The sequence below is a fragment of the Crocodylus porosus genome, unplaced genomic scaffold, assembly GCF_001723895.1.
Source record: "Crocodylus porosus isolate Cpor-Errol unplaced genomic scaffold, CroPor_comp1, whole genome shotgun sequence".
Classification (NCBI taxonomy): domain Eukaryota; kingdom Metazoa; phylum Chordata; order Crocodylia; family Crocodylidae; genus Crocodylus; species Crocodylus porosus.
Window position 1 is genome coordinate 33,336,207 of NW_017728912.1, and position 17,186 is coordinate 33,353,392.

The 17,186-nt window shown below is 43.2% G+C and overlaps 1 protein-coding gene across 1 annotated transcript in view; it reads right to left on the reverse strand.

Moving 5' to 3' along the window:
- Positions 1-16,948, reverse strand: part of PRAG1 (PEAK1 related kinase activating pseudokinase 1) — a 48,309-nt gene extending 31,361 nt beyond the window's left edge. Inside the window, exons 1-3 of the mRNA XM_019534245.1 lie at positions 16,873-16,948; positions 13,004-13,421; positions 8,111-9,987 (exon numbers count right to left, since the gene is read on the reverse strand). Coding sequence (XP_019389790.1) covers positions 8,111-9,987; positions 13,004-13,336 — 2,210 coding nt within the window. The 5' untranslated portion in view covers positions 13,337-13,421; positions 16,873-16,948. The remainder of the gene's footprint in view (positions 1-8,110; positions 9,988-13,003; positions 13,422-16,872) is intronic.
- Between the last annotated feature and the right edge of the window lie 238 nt (positions 16,949-17,186).

The following is a 17,186-nucleotide window of genomic DNA, read 5'->3' on the forward strand; positions in this document are numbered from 1 at the left end:
GACCCAGGCAACTATAGGCCAGTTAGCCTAACTTCTCTCTCAGGGAAAATCCTAGAAAAATTCATTAAGGAGTCCATGTGCAATAGGCTTGCAGAATGACAGCCAGCATGGCTTTCTTGTGGGCAGGTCTTGTTTTACCAATCTCATTTCCTTCTGTGACCAGGTAACTCACCACCTGGATAAGAGAGAGGAAGTCGACATTGTGTACCTTGACTTCCAAAGGCCTTTGTATCTGGTATCCCATGATATTCTCACAGGAAAATTGAAGGATTGTGGGTTTAATTGCTCAACAGCTGGGTGGGTAAGAAGCTGGCTGCGGGATAGGACCCAGAGAGGTCTAATGAACCAATCTGTGTCATCCTGGCGAGAAGTTGCCAGTGGTGTCCGTCATGGGTCTGCACTTGGTCCAGTGCTTTTCAACATCTTTATCAATGATTTGGATGTAGGGATAAAGAGCTCACTGGCCAAGTTCGCAGATAACACCAAATTATGGGGAAGCATGGGCATGTTTAAAGATAGGCTGCAGATACAGGCAGACCTAACCAGGCTGGAAAATTGGGCGAATTGGAAGCAGATGAAGTTCAACATTGAGAAGTGTAAAATGCTCCATCTGGGGATGAACAATCCCTAACACATTTACAGATCTGGTGGTGCCAAACTGACTAGCACCATGACTTAAAGGGACCTAAGGGTAATAATTGACCATAGTATGAATATGAGCCATCAGTGCAATGCTACAGCTGGCAGGGCAAACAATACTCTGGTGTACATCAACCAATGCATCTCAAGCAAAACCAAGGAAGTGGTTCTTCTGCTTTACTCAGTGTTGGTGAGACTGCAGCTGGAGTACTGCGTCCAGTTCTGGGTGCCGCATTTCAACAAGGACATGGAAAAGTTTGAGAGAGTCCACAGAAGGTCCATCTGTATGATCAGAGACTTGCAAGGCAAGCCATACATGGAAAAGCTGAGGGACTTGGGTCTCTTCAGCCTAAAAACGAGAAGGCTGAGAGGGGATTTGGTAGTAGCTTACCACTCTATCAAGGGAATACATCAAAGGCTTGGCAAACAACTGTTTACCAGGGCACCCTTGGGGAAAACCAGATGGCCACAAACTCCTGGAAGACTGTTTCAGGCTTAATGCTAGGAAAAATTTCTTCACAATTAGAGAATCCAGACAGTCAAATAAACTCCCTCCAGAAGTGGTGCAATCTATCTACCCTGGAAATCTTCAAGAAGAGACTGCATGGTCACCTCACTGCGGTCACCTGACCTCAGTTGTCTTTCCTGCCTAGTGCAGGGGGACTGGACCCCTATGATCTTGTGAGGTCCCTCCCAGCCCCTTACAATTTATGAATCTACGAACATGCTTATGAGACATGTACTTGTTAGAGCATTTTGAAGATAGTATTAATTATGTTAAAACCAATTAGAGTGTTAACACCAAAAGATGCTACAGAGATAATTGGTACGTATTTTCAGGCCAGAAGGAACTGCTACGGATGCTTACTCAGCCTCCATAATCAGCTGGAGGATTTTACTCAAGCATTCTTGCAGACAAATAACTTGTGGCTGAACTACAGCATCACTTTTAGAAAGAAATATAATGATGATTTAGAGATTCCCAGTGATAGAGAATCCACTACACATTGTTAAGAATTTCAAGAGTTGATTACCCTGCAATATTCTGAAACAGTCAGAATAAAAATCTCTTCCTTGTTCAATCTCTTTTCTCATGCAGTGTCATAATTTAACCAGCTTTCCCTACAGATTCAGGTTTTATAGATGTAAATGTCTATTTTTTTTAAATAAAAAAAGCAAAACAGATAGGAAACAAAAATCAAAGAACTCAAAAAAGAAGCAAAGAAAGGCCTGTCTCCATTACCTTAGGACCATGCTGGAGAGCACTGGAGGGAAGCATGTTTTGTCTGTTCCACACATACTACATGCTGTAACACAATGGGGGCACTACATGCAGCAAGACAAATTATGCACGCATGCCACAAAGAGGTTGCTATGCCCCTTCAGGCACACATGCTGCAAGTTGGCCACCCCTGCTATAACAAGTATCCTGTTAGTGAGGTGCTGGGCACATGTCAGTGACTTGCTCTCTCAGGAGGTTGTACAGTATGTGCCCAATACTGCACTAAGTGGGCTACAACATCTGGTTTGAACAGTAGCATGCGCAGAATGGGACCATGGGGGTGACCATGCAGTATACTTCATTATGGTGTTCCCTGGCATGTTCCTGAGGGGACAGAGGCATGCCAAAAAAGATCTAGGGGTGGAGTTGGGAAACTTTTTAGGCTGCAGCCTGAATGATAAAGTTCAGGCCGGAGGAAGTACAGGGTGCCAGGACCCAGAGGCCGTCCCTGTTTCTTCTTGTGGCGGTACAGAAAAGTGACCACTGCTGAAGCCATCCACTGCTGAATGACCCCCAATCCCCATGTCTGCAAGCCAAGTTACATGGCTCTGTGGGCTGGATTTGGCCTGCAAGGTTATAGGTTGCCAACCCACGGTCCAGGGCTTCACGATATAGCTAAACAATACATCCAAAAGGCACAAACCCGGCACCTTCCTTTTGCATATCAGCTTTATAACATATCACACCTAAACGAACGATGGTTGATGCCAGTGACGGGGATGGATTACATTAGACATGACCTGTATATACACTTTCCCTCTAAAGCAGGGGCTGGCGATTTTTCAAGTCATGGGCCAGAACAATCTGGCTCCAGTCCAGCACAAGCCTGGTGGCTTCAGTAATGCATCAGGAGGGAGAGGGTTTTGCCTGGGTTGTGCCAGGCCCAGGCAGCTGGAAGCTGGGCTGGTGCTACCACTGCTCTTCCCAGCCCCCAGTTGGGGTGTGAGCACAGCTTCCAGCTGGTGGGGACCTGTGCTGGGGCCACGCACCTAGGAGCAGCACCAGAGCCAGGAAGCTGGAGGCTGCATTTACCCAAACCTATTTCTCTCCATCCCCCTCCCTCTCCCAGCTGCAGTGTAGGCACAGCTGGAAGCTGGCCACCCCTGTTCAATTTCTTACCAGCAGGAAGCTGTAGCCAGGAAGCAGGGGACAAGAAGAAATGGCAGCAATGCAGGTGCAGCTTGCAGTTGCCCGGCCCCAGCACAGTTCCTCATTGTCTACACTACCACAGGTGCAAAGAAAGACCTTCCAGCTCCACATGTCACATACAGTAGCTCTGAGAGCTGGATCTGGCCTGTGGGCTGTATGTTCCTGATCCCTGCTGTAAAGCATCAACTACTGCCACTGTTGGAGACAGGCCTATTTGTATACAATGACCATGGACTTAGACCCACCAGGAATTAGCTCCCTCTGCCCTGCTCCAGCTGTGAGTTGCAGGGAACAGCTGCACAAACTGCCAGGCTCAGCCAGGGCCAGCTCTGGTTCTGCACAGGTTTCTCTTTCCAGCACCTCCTCCCTACCAGCAGAGAAAATGGCAGGGGAGGGAGCAGCCAGGCAGGGGAGAGGCACTTAAAGGAGGAATCTGTGTGAGACTGTCATTGACCCTATCTGACCCAGACACAGATGGAGTCCCAGAGCCTCTCCGGTCCTGCTTCTGCAGGGGCTGCAGGGAGAAGCTGCACAGGGATCCAAGCTTCACCAGGATAGTGGTGGTAGGGGGTTAGCTCCTCTTTCCAGCATCTGCTCCCAGTCAACAGGGGACACATGAGGACTGGGAGGGCAGGGAGCAGGTAGAACCTCACCTCTCTGCCACCACTGTGTCTGGGTCTCTATCCATGTCTGCATCAGATGGGGACAGCAGTAGTAGCAGTGATAGGGGGTTTCCCCATTCAGGTACCTCATCCCTGCCTGGCTCCCTAGTGTCCACAGGCTCCAGCCACTCCTCGCTCCCACTCTCTGTCTGAGGGGTGGAGTAACAAGCGTCCCTTTAAGAAATTCTAGATGTGCCCCACTCAAACAATTCCCACAGTTGAGAATAAATATGCTTGATCTTAGCCAAAAGACTAAGATCAAGTGTATTCTCAACTATACTATATTTCAGTACACATTATCACGATCTTTTTCTCGCACTGCAAGGTTAGTGTTTTTAAAGGACTGGTATTGCCTTTATTCTGTCTTAGGCATATTAAATATTCCCCCTTTTTCTGTAACATTTTAATAGTATGAATGCTCTGAACTGTTTTCTCCAAGGTACACATTAAAGCAAGTGTTTTCAGATGGTGGTGTTAGGTGCCAGCCCCTGTTGCGTCCGATTTACACTGCTCTGATAGCACAAAATGTCCCATAACCAGCGTTTCTGGCCATGGAAGGACCCTTCAGTGGCAGAAGCAGAATTATAGCTCCAATGGCAGTTTGTTTTTGAGGCACCAGGGAGCAAGGCTGGTGGGCAGTTGACCTGCCCTGTGCTTTCCTGCACACTGGCCATCCCTGCCTGTCATCAAATAGTCACCTGTGGTCAGTAACAGCTGGCTTTGTTTAGACGGGCCTCTGAACAGGTTTAACAAAAGCCCAAGATTAAATCTGAGTCAAGTCTGCACTGCAAAGTTTTTTCAATATTGCTATATGGACAAGGAGAATGAAAAAATCATTATATCCCCTAACCAGGATAGCTCTGCAGGCAAGCCATGCAACCATGGCTGTAGAAGAGCGCTCCTGTTATCTTAGCCTAATGCCCGTCAGTCATGGAGGTGGTGCAACTATGCCAACAGAAATTCCTTTGCTGGCATATGCCTTGTCTCCACTAGGCGGCTCTGCTGGCATAGCTCTGAGAGCAAAGGCTCTTCCAGCACAGATACACTCTTTTACAGCCTTTCCAGCACTGGGAAGACACGAATTCAGCTGGAAGTCACCTCTGCATTGTCCCAAATTGTACTGCAAGCTCCTTAGCAGCAGCCAAGGAACTAGTTTTAAACCTACAGATTAGGCTTAAGCCAAAGTGGATTTTTAGTCTTCCATGATTAAGTTCTATGGTCTGACCCTTTATATAAAAAATGCTTATTACGCTTCCACATATTTAGCAGAACCACAGTTTGGCAAACACTGCACACAGATCAAGAGAGGAGGAATATAAACACGTTTACCCTATATACAGGTATTCTACATACATCTCTGCACACATGCTAACAGGCCCACACACAAGCAATAATGTGCTATGCTGTGCATGAAACATGCTCAAAGAAACAAAAGTTAAAATGGAAATGAGAACATGTACAAAGAAGGTGAACAGGTTGATATTTTTGGATTTATGAAACCTGTGAAACTGCGACCCAATCTTTTTAAGGCCATTGCAGGGGAGTTGGTAGCTGGATCTGCTCTTTGGATAGTTGGAATGGAGGGGATCAAAGCATCTACCATTCAGATACACCACAATCTTGTCTACTGTCAGAAGACACAAGTGGATAAAATGTATCACTGTTGCCTACTTTTATAACTGAAACTGATTTAAGGGATCCCAAGATGTGGGAACATATGATCATATAAATTCAACTTTCATTTTTTAAAGTTTAATTTTCTAACCCTTGTGTGTGTGAAGACAAGTTCTGAATGGGACTGAGGAGTAACGGCTGCAGTAGTCTTTGTCTGAGTACACAGGTAGTCTGTGATGACACTGAGGGGAGGAAGTTTCCCATCAGGGTCCCTGAAGTGTTAACTCCAACACACAGTATTATAAGTGGCCTTTACTGGTCCTACAGCAGAAGGGGAGGAACGCAGCATGCCCTTCAAGCACATACTTCAACAACTAGTATATTAGAATTGAAGAGCCCTCCTACCCAAGATCACCATTCCTACTAGGGTGGCAACTCTGGGAAGAAAGGAAGGAGGGCTCAGCTACCACAGGAGAACTCCAACTCCTGATAGAGAAAAGGGGCTCCATGTTACTGTTCTGTCTTTTCAGGAAGGAAACAGCCACTTACCACATCAAAGTGGGGGAGGAGAGCAATGATGGAAGGGCAGGGTCAGATAGGCTGTCACGAAGTCTAAGGCCCTGGGCTGACTTCATTAGGCTCTGCCAGCACCTCACATTTCTTGCCTCCATAAATAACTTCCTGTTTCCTACATTCCTGTAATTCTTGTGCATTCAAGTGATACTGAATGAGATGCACAACTCTCTCTTCCACAGCAACATATTTTCACAGCTTCCTATTCTGCTAAAGTCTGAACCAGACTAAGTATTCTGGAAAGAACAGAGTCATAAACCACAGTTTAATGTGATGAACAACAAGCCAACAGCCATGGACAAAAGTACACAAGGTCAGAGTCAAAATGTTTTTCTGCTGCTATATTTGATATTAAAGCAGGCTCTCTGTGGTCCCTTTCTTACCCTCCATGTCAATCTGGAGGTGCACCTGCCACAGCAAGAAGAATGTGTGACATAAGGCTTTTCTGAAAAGCTGTCCTTCCATGAGTGCTCTCCTTTCTCCGACTGCTGAGGAGTTCTAAAGCTTTCTATTCTGTCCCTTTTTTTCAGAAATGCATTTGGTCTATTGTTTAGCTATTCTAAAAACTCATCTTCTCTATTATGCAAGCTGTAAGAAATCTCAAGTTCAACAATGGAATATTAAGATGCAACTGAATTTACATGACGGCAAACTAAAATTCTCTAGTAAACCAGTTTCACCACTTCCTTTGGCTTCAAAGCCTAGTAGCTGGACTTGCCTCTCTTTTTCAAACACCTTTCTTTCTCCTCTAATAAAAAATGTACTAGAAGTTATATGTCTTGTGACTTCATCATACTGGGAAGGAATGGACAAGTTATAAAATGGAAAGGTTTGTTAATCTAATTTCATCTTCTGCATACTCATTGTAAGCATCTACCTCAGCTACCAAATTGCCTGATTTACCAAGAGCCCTGGGAAGAATTCAGATTTATAAATTGTTAGGGATGGAAAGGACCTTGCAGATCATTGGGTCCAGCCTCCTTGCTCTAGGCAGGAAGACAACTGGGGTTAAGTGACCCCAGCAAGGTGACTGTTCAGTCTCCTCTTGGAAACCTCCAGGGTAGGTGACTGCACCACCTCAGGAGGGAGTTTATTCCAGCGCCTGGACACCCTGACTGTGAAGGAGTTTTTTCTGGTAATAAGCCTGAAGCAGCCTTCCGGGAGTTTGTATCCATTGGCCCTGGTCTTCATTTGAATTTTTACTGAGGGACACTTAAATGCAGAAAAATAATGTAACAAATAGTGATAGGACCAGTTATTATTGGAAGGCAGCTGACCTTTCAGAGGGATAGCTCTTTCTCATATACATTTAATATATATAACTGCTACTTTAACTTTCTTCTAATATAATTTTTGAATGCAAAAACACAGTCAAACACTCAGAAGTTAGGAAATACTGGAGTTAAGCTGGTTTGCGCAACTAGAGTTCTGTCCCTTTGCAAGTACATTTTATCAGTCTTCAATTACCTGATCACATAAAGGACCCTCTTTCCTATCTCCCCAACAACTTTTAAATGTCTACTCCAAAGCATGTAGATGCTTGAGCTTCTCAATTTTTAACATATACAAAATGATGTATTTTCTCTTAACTTTGTTCTCAGAAATGGCTAAGCCCTTTTTAGCTGAAACAATGCTGCTACTACTATTACTAAAATAGCCTAAGGGAGACACCCATTAGGCAGAATTTCAGCCCAAACAGTTAATATTTTGCAGAGTTAAAAGCAAGTAAAAAAAAGTGTTGGTGAACCTTACCTAGAGGTTCTCTCTAAGAAATGTGTATGGTCTAGGATTTTATAACCTGTTCTTTGGTTGGTATCTGAGTATTCCTATGCATGACAGGGCTTCTCAGTCCATGCCTGACTTAGGAAATGCTGAGTTTCCTGGGTCTTTACATCAATATAATGAAGAAAAGAGCACATAAAACAAGTGCAACCAGAAGCCCTTTTTTGTATCAACTCTAAAGGACTGTCACAACTTATCACAGCATTTGTATAGGGGCTTATAAAGATCTGGCATGATAGGAAAGAAAGCATGCAGCTGCACAGCAATTCCAGAAAGTCAGTTCTTATCAGACCATTCATATTTTAAATCAGGATAAAAAAAGAAAGGCCTCCTTCAGTTAAATACGTAACTCATAATCATCTTCAGTACAAAAATTAACATCAGAACACTTTCATACATCCAACTGTACCTGGATTGTTTCTTTGGAGGTGGAGGAGGAGGTACAAATTCCTCAATTGCCTTCTTGTCTGAAGGGAAATCAAAAGCAAAAGATGCTGATTTGCATATCCCAGGGGTGTTTTCCTGAAGACTGCAGTCTTCCATTTGATGGGCAGTGACACTGCTGGGAGCACTAGCTGGTCCATTACCCGTGTCCCTTGCCTGTGGGTAGTTTAAGAGCTCCTGCTCTTCCTCCCCTTCCTCCTCTATTCGGCATTGCCTACTCCATGCTGCAACTGTGTTTTTATGCCTTCTCTCATAGGAGGAGACTGGCAGACCCCTGCTGAGCTCCTCTGCTGACATCCCATTGATACGAGAGCAGAAAGAGGGCAAAGCCTCAAAAACACTAGTATCTGTACATTTGCTTGAAGAGAGTTGGGTGCTGGGACCATCATGATCATCACTGTCATGCAGTCCTGCCACAGGAGAGCTGACTGCAAGCATGTGCGTCTCCTCACTGCTAGCCTGGATGTTTCTGGACATTTTAGGAGGAACAGAAGGGCTCTCATTAACTAAGTACTTGCTGTCTGTTTGCTGATGAAATCTATGGCTGTCTTCACCCAGACCCATCCCAATACTTGCTTGGTGGCCTTCTCCATACCCAAAGGTTGGCGATGGTGTTGCAAAATCAGGATGAAAGGAGGCACTAAAGCATGGCCACTGGACCCCAACAGCTGAGTCTGGGCTGCTAAGAAATATTGTCTTCTTGTCATTCTCTGCATGCGCTGCCATAATTGTTATCTTTGCTGCTATTTGCGTGGTGGAATCCTCTGTTTCATTGCTCAAACGATGCATGCCATCTCTCCAGGGGCCATCAGCCTGCTCTTTGATGGGACTGTATGGAGGCCTGTCTGTCTTTGCATGTGTGTCAGAATTATTTAACTGCACCTTTTTCCTCTTGGTACTTTCAGCATAAATGGGTTCACTGTGGGCAGGTTCTGCAAGATGGGTATGCTGAAGATCTAGTTGAGCATTCTGGGGACTGCTTGAATTTTCCAAGTGGTTTCCTTTGTTAATATCCGATTCTCTAATGAGGGGATAGCATTCATTTTCCTGGGATACAGCAAGAGGATTGCTGCTGCTGTTCAGTACGTTGTCTGGCAAGACAGCAGCCTCAGATATGAGCGCTGACTTTTTTCTTTCTGAACACATATGATATTGTAGAGAGTCATGTAAATGGTGCTCCCTTTGCAAACATGAAGGTAAATTCAAAACTCTGCATTCATCTTCATTAAACTTTACTGACCTTGTCTTTTCCCTTGAATTCTCAACTGGGTCCCGTTTTCCCCAGAACCCTGTAGCTAGATTTTCACTTTTATGCCATATACCCTTATCCTCTGGACATGAAGTATCTTGTGGGACAGGACTCTTTCTGCAATAGTCCATGATTGAACAGTACTCCCCACTTTCACTTTCAAAGCCTGGAGAGCAGAAATTACCACTGCTGTCCAAGGGAAGCGTGGCTCCTTCCCTTACCTGAAAAGATGGATTTCCAGTGGAGTCCATGGTAGACATAGTGCTTCTGTCAGTGACGGAGAATGATTTGTGGCAGAAGGCCCTTTGTGCCAAAGTGCACTTTTCCTTGTTAGCAAGTATAGCTCTGTCCTCCTGTCCACTCATCTCATCCACAAAAGCCAAGCTATGGAAAGAGATATTTCTTTCCACCCTACTTTCAAGGCTATGCAGGCCCACCATGGAGTAGCCTTGAGGATGCTGAACACAGTCATTTAGTGCATCTTGAACAAAGGGCTCTCTCATAATGCTGCTCCCAAAATTGTCAAGGCATGTTCTTTGGGTTTCTCCACGCTTCATAAAGAGATGTTTTCCAGGAGACATTTGCCAGCTGACCTGTGTTGGTCAAAGATAAAAGTACATTTTCAGGGTGTGTATTAAAGAGAAAGAGAATTAAAAAAAAAGAAAAAAAGAAATGCAGCTCAGGTTCTCTCAGGTTTGTAGTTAGTTCTGTTCTGTGCCTGTGTACCTGTCCCACTAGTAACTAATTCAATCTTTGTCCTACTTTCTGTACCATTTATAATTCTTGCATTATTAACAAAGTCTATATATTGAAGAAGGCATTACATTTTCTTATTCGAGTTCTTATCTAGTAACATTTTCCACCTGACATACTGCACGTGTGTATTATATTTAGAGGCAGCAAAGAGTCACCGATTTAAAAAGTGTGTATTTACAGTAGTTTTATTTCCAGGTTTTCAACCTTTTTGGGTCAACATACCCCCCAGCAGCCAGATGCCGAGCTTGGGGGGGGGGGTCTTCATTTCCCCCCTAGAAGAACTGTTCCTTTAGTACATTTGCTACAACACAATTACCTCTGCGCTTTCGCCTTACAATTCCTTGTCTCTGGGTAATTCTATCAATTCACCAAAGCCTAACAGAATGGAACCTTCTTGCAGTGCTTCCAGTTAAAGGCTTCATACTAAATGGCACTGATACCAGAACATTTTGGCTGCTGGCCAAAGATCCCTTCCATTTCAAGCTAGAAGTGGCAGCAGTGAAATTTTTCCCTTCCGATATGCTAGAGGCACTAGTACTCCCCACTTACACTTACACACGTGTAGCATGCCCAGGCATTCCAGAAGACCTTATCTTTACTCCCAATAGCAAGACCTGAAGTCATGGATTCTTTCTAACCCCTCCCACGACAGCAGTGTTTCTCAGCCTTCTTAGCCATATGGCTCCCTCCATAACTTTTCTGAATTTCGTGGGACTCCAGTTAAGAATCGTTGAGTTAGAATCTAAATTCAGAAAATATATGGAAGGGGTCTTGAGGCTAAAAACCCCTGAGAACTACTGATTAAGCTTGTGCCAGGTAAGGGTGGTGGGGGCAGGACCTAATCTTGTCACCTTCTGCTCTTTTGCTGTCTGCTCCCTTCCAATCCCCAGTCTGTACTTGAGGGAGTAAGAATAGCCCTCTCCATTGAACCTGCTCCTGTGGGGTCTCACATGCTAATGACTGTCTTTGGGGCCCCTCTCACCGCCCTTGGGAGAATGAGAGGAGCAGAGGGGATGAGCTGGACTGCACAGTAAAGTTCTGGATGTATGTCCAGAGACATGGCTGGGAATGGAGGGGACAGCAGGCATAGGGGCTGATTGCACAGTGTCAGCCATTGCAGTCCTCAGAGGAATAGCCACAGACACTGCAGGGGTAGCTGAGGGCAAGCACAGGATACCGACAGGGGGAGAAGAGCACCTATTTCCTTATGCAAGGGCCAGGCAGTGCAGCACCCTTAAAGAGATCTCACAGCACCCAACTGAGAATCAGCATCCTATGGGATAGTGGCAATTTTTCTTTTCCTCTGCTCACTAAGGGAAGAGAAGGGGAAAATCTCATGAAATGCAGAGTGTTACACATGCCTGGTAAATGATAAATTGTTGCATGCCAAAGACTTGAGATGGGAGAAACCTGCATGTAGGAGAATAAACTGTCAAAGCCCAATTTCTGCTCTCAGCAACTAAAACCAGAGTAACTGTACTGACTTTAATAGCAGAAAACTGCATTTATGCTTGTATTCCCATATGTCCTAAAAAAGGAAGTAAAGCAGAGCACTGACAGTCTAGTTAAAAGCACAAAAGCCCATTTACTCTTTGATTATAGCACAGTTGATAAGCAGCTCCAATTAATGTTTTAAGTAAATGGGAAGATAGCTGCTTACAATTTCTTGCTGCGAGCTGAAGCAGTCAGTGTTTCAAACTATGAAACTGGTGCAGGACAGACATAAAAACAGAGATAAATCAGTCACTAGAAATAGAGCTTGCCATAAGTCCATTTCTCTGAAACAAACCGCCTGTGCTTATTGATTAGCATATATGCACAACATCTAGAAGAAACTAGTCAAGGTGGTCAGACAGGTGAGTGGGACTAAAAACAATGTAAAACTCATTCACAGTATTCAGAATCCTGTACCAAATTATTTCTATCATAATTAGAATCGACTTGAATCACTCTCCAAATCCAAAAATTACTCACACTTTTTTGAAGAAAATGTTCATCTAAACTTAGTCCCATCTCTACCACTAACCACTGTTAAATGCAATGTTCTCCTTCAGTTCATCGCCTTTAACGGTATATTAAAAAGAACTGAATGGTTGAGATTTATGAATCAGGCAGTAAAATGTTCACATTAGCCAGTTTACTGGCACAGGCTGGTAGTGATCCATTAACCAATTAAAAAATCCATTAAAATGGATGACTGTTTGGTTATCTATATGAAAATATAGTTTCCTAGCAAGCAGGTATCTAGCCATGGGAACTGCCAATTCAGTTGGCAGCCTCAGGTGTAGCAGAAAAGCCAAGGACTACATGGACTTGTAGATCCCTTCATCCTTAGAGGTGGACCTTCCAGGTCAGAACTGAGGTACACTGGCTGGGTCATGACGGGAAACATGCATGTTTAATTCATTCTGTACAAAAAATCAGAGGAATTCAGCCCTTGGGGTTGTCAGGCTAATCTCTGTTACAGGAACGAGAGAGGTGTGTATGGAATCCACAATTTTGCAATTAAAACAGCAACAAGATGAGAATATTTTTAACCTAACAAGTTTATGAATGATTCTTTGAGAATTACACGTATAATCTAGTTCAATATTATATCATTTTAACAAGTTTTCCACCAGATTTTGCTAAGTGTTTTGCATTAGAAATTGAAAACTCTAATGTAGCCGGGCTTAAAAAACAGATAGAAAGAAGAAGAAAAAAAAATAAAGATTCTGGTTTTAAAAAAATGGATAAAGATAACGGAGGTAGGCTTAATATATTCCTATCATAACAAATATCCATATTGTTGCCAACCAAATGCAAGCCTTACATGAAAGGAACACCATAAAATACCACTCCATTAATCATTACCTGTGAAATATCTGCATTCATATTCACATCCGCCCATACGTCAGAGACATCTGAGTTTATCATCGTTGGCTTCACAGCAATTGTCGGCTTGGAGTAGGGCGAGGCAGTTACACATGTATCTTCTGAAGGTATGTTCTCAGGCTTGGCTCTAACTCCATTTCGGCTGTGCAAGGGCACGTTGCTGGCTCCCAGTTCCAGAGATGTCTGCAGTCTGTGGGAAGCTTTAGGACAAAAGCAGTTTTTGCAGGAGCCAGGCTTCCAAATGTGTTCCACAAAGTTGCTGCAGGCAGACATTTTCAAGTCTTCCAGGTTCACACTGGTGGCCCTCTGCATCTTGGGAACTGAGCTCTGCTATTCATTTTGTGTTCACTCCTTGAAGCTGGCCTTAAAGATTTGGATTATCCTATAGCTGAACTATCTGGAAAGGCAGAATTAGTCAATTATTTTACATGGGAAAATTAGAGGATTTACACTTTTATAGGAAAAAGGGTATAATTACACATACTCTACTTTTACTGCAAAAACTTGTTTACAAGGCTTCTTTCACAGCTTAGCTAAAGTCTATGCAACCACCCAAAATCTTCAACTTCTAAGTACAGTTCTACTATGAGAATGGATAGGACATCAAGCAATCAACATTCCTTCAAAAAGTAATTCATTGTTTAACAAGCACATATAACCAAACAGATTGAGTCTGAAACAAAGGTAAGAGGAACTGATAGAAACTGAATATCTTAGATATCAGTACCACAGAAAATATAGGGCTGGAAGTGACTTTAGAATGTCATTTAGTCCAAACCCCTGGTCATGCCAAGAGCACTCTGACTAAGGTACCCCTGTCAAATGTCTATCTAACCTCTTCTTGAAAATTTCCAAGCATGGAGATTCCACAACTTTTCTAGGTAGCCTGTTCCAATGCTTAGCCACCCTTATAGTAAGAAAGGTTTTCCCGAGTTGAGGAGAAAGAATCCATTTCCACAACAAACTTTATTAGTATTTATTTAGATTTATATCCCACCCTATCCAAAAGGCTCATGGTGGCATATAACAAACAAACATCATGCCTATGGGAAGAAGAGAACCAATGAAGCAAAAGACATAAGTAGTTCTGTATCCTAATGCAACTGGAATCACTCTATCACCCTAAAACAGTGGGTTCCAAATTGTAGTTTGCAAATCACTGGCAGTCTAAGTAGCCATGGAGTAAGTGACCCATAACTGGCCTGCACATCACATCAGGCCCTATGGGCTTTTACCATGTATTCAGTTAAAACCTTGATGATAGGGATACATAATGGTCATGAAAAATCCTCAGAGCTGACAGGATTTATTGATCCAAAAAGTTTGTGAACCATTTTTGTAAGACAATGGCAATTATACTGTACATGAAAGTTAAGCTGGGATTGTATGTAAGAATAATTAAAGACCATGTCTATTGCCACTGAACAAGACAGAGAAAAAGGCTGAGAGTCTGCAGTTGGCACCGATTTGAACAACTGCCAGGAGAGTTGCAAATAATAGTGTCAGTTCACTGAAATAGCTTATTGTTTGCAATGGTGAAACTGAAAACACATGGATTAACAACACTCTGTTAATGGATTACTGATAGATGAGGAATCCTTTCCCTATTTCCTTTCTAGTAATGGAATGAGAAAATTCCCCACGCGCAGAATTTTTTGCTATTTTGGGCCATTCCTTTCTTTTACTGCCAACGACAACTGATTTTGCACAACAGATGCTTGATGCTAAACCTGTACAGGAATCTTTAGAAATGGAATATTCACAAAGCAAGTAAGATTTAGATGTTGCAGGAAATCCAGAGCACTGCTAGGTGGTCATGAGATGCAAATAAAATACATATAAGGACATAATGGGGGTACAATGCATATGTCTTTCCATCTCTGGTACAAAGCCTTTTTCCCCCTACAATTTTCCAAAACAACATCTCTCCCTAGGACTCCTACTAAATGAGTGTATTCCAAGGATCAGGCCCTTGGGAAGTGGGAGACAGATTCTGGATACTAAACCAAAATCCTCCTTCTTTGTAGCATGATTCGTTGCTCTCAGGGCTGAACTCTGAGCATGTGAGTTTTTACACTACTATTCAACTATACTCTGTTGCATTACAGTACATTCATCTCAACTGCTTCACTGCAGTAACATAACAATGTCACAGACAAAACACCCAAAACAAAAAACATTATTAGCTTTACAAGACTTAGGCAGCAAACTGAGGCTTCCATATCTTTAGATGAAGCTTCACAACTGCTACAAAAGATATTATCTGGTTGATTTTATCCACACCAAAACATTATTAGATTGAAAGTAACGCTGCACACACCAACCTGAATAGCACTCAAGCATTGCAGGAATAATTACTCTGGTTCTAAATGCTTGGAGATTTGGTCGCTTACCTCATGAGCTGTTGGTAGAAAAAATGATCCGTTTTGCACAGGCAATCCTCCCTAGCAATCAGTTTGCATACTAAGATCTATCTAAAATTTTTAAACCAGAAGTCAAAATAAGATATTATTGGTAACAATTAAAACCTTAACTTTGAGGCTGAAGGTCACATCTCCATAACCGAGTACAAACAACAGTATAATTTGTAGTCCACAAACTTTTAAAAAATAGTATATTTTTGTTTTACTGTTTCCTTCAGATTCTTCAAATGGCTTGTGATTCATAATCAGGTAGATGATTGTTTTAGAACTCTGAATGTCTAAGTCAATGATTCTCAAACTGTTTAGACACAAGGCACCCCTTATTAGACCAAGGCAACCCTTGGAAAATGCCACTTCCTCATTTTTCCTCATTTCTTGACTACAGAAAACTAACAGAGCAATTTGGTTGCAAAGAACTCAAAAGATCACCAGAGGTCAGAATGTTGCTGACACTATGAACTCCTATTTGAAGTCTCTGGGTTTAATCTTGTGAATCAGGTGTAGATGTATGCAAACCGAATGGTGCTAATATTATGTGGCATCCTAAAAAAAGACCTCACAGCTGGTTCAGAACCACTGGTTTATGCAGTCAATCGGTCCAAGATTTCCCTTAATTACCAATAATTTGATGAAAAAAGCATACAAAAGGATTGAGATGGTGAGATGGTTAATATAAAGCACAAATGGTTAATAAGTTACATGGAGGATATTGGGTGCTATGACACTTGACAGGTATGTACATCACTTGCAATGTAAAAAAAAAGGCAAGAGAAGAAAAGGGGAAAAAAATCAAATTAACTGACAGTCACATCAAAGTATGTAGGAAAAAAAGCCTTTTAAATTTCCATTTTCAGGTAGATAGTTTAAAAACAATCACTGATAACTGCAACTGTATTTTGACTGAAATAATAAGTATACTAAGGGATATCCATGGGATAGCAACTTTATTTTCCACCCAGTGACCTTTTCTTGTGGCTCTGAATCCCAGAATCCTTTGAAGTAATCAAAATTAATCCTTAGTTAAAAGGTAATTCCATAATACATAATAATTTGGTTGTTTTTATACTCACTGGGCCACAGAGCACCAAACTCTCCACTTAAGTCACTGCATGAACATTTTGAAATGCTGAATTTGAAAGTGTAAGCAACTCTCACATATTACATTACTGACAATTCCTCAATATTAAGAGACCCGATAAATATGCCAAGTTCAATAAAGGCAAACCTATATCAATTTATCTTGGCCACCCAGAGGGCTGGAACCCACGCTCAGATACTGGACGAACGAAGTGAAAGATAAAACAGATCTATTCCTTGAACGGCTTTGGGGTTTGACCTCAAAACTCTGAGCCAGTGCCTCTGTATCAACCGATGCCAACTCTTAACTCTGCTGACCACATTCTCCTTACAGGAATGAGCTTTCACCCCGGAAAAGGGGCGATCCCACTTGAGGGCAGCAGAAACCTGGAAGAGCAACGCTGGTGGCAGTGGGCGCGCCAGGCGTGCGAGCCGATTCTGCCCAGCCAGCCCACGAGTCTTGGCACTTTCTCCCATGTGCGGGATCCCCGCGGCCGGCGGGCACCCGAGACGCGTCTCCCTGCCCCTTCCCACCGCCCACACGTGGAGTCCCGGAGAGCTGCGAGCCGCGCGGACACGGGGGCACGGCGAGGGCCCGGGCGCGCAGGGACAAAGGCCCGCGGAGGCGAGGCGAGGCAGCGCCCCAGCGCCAACAACCCACC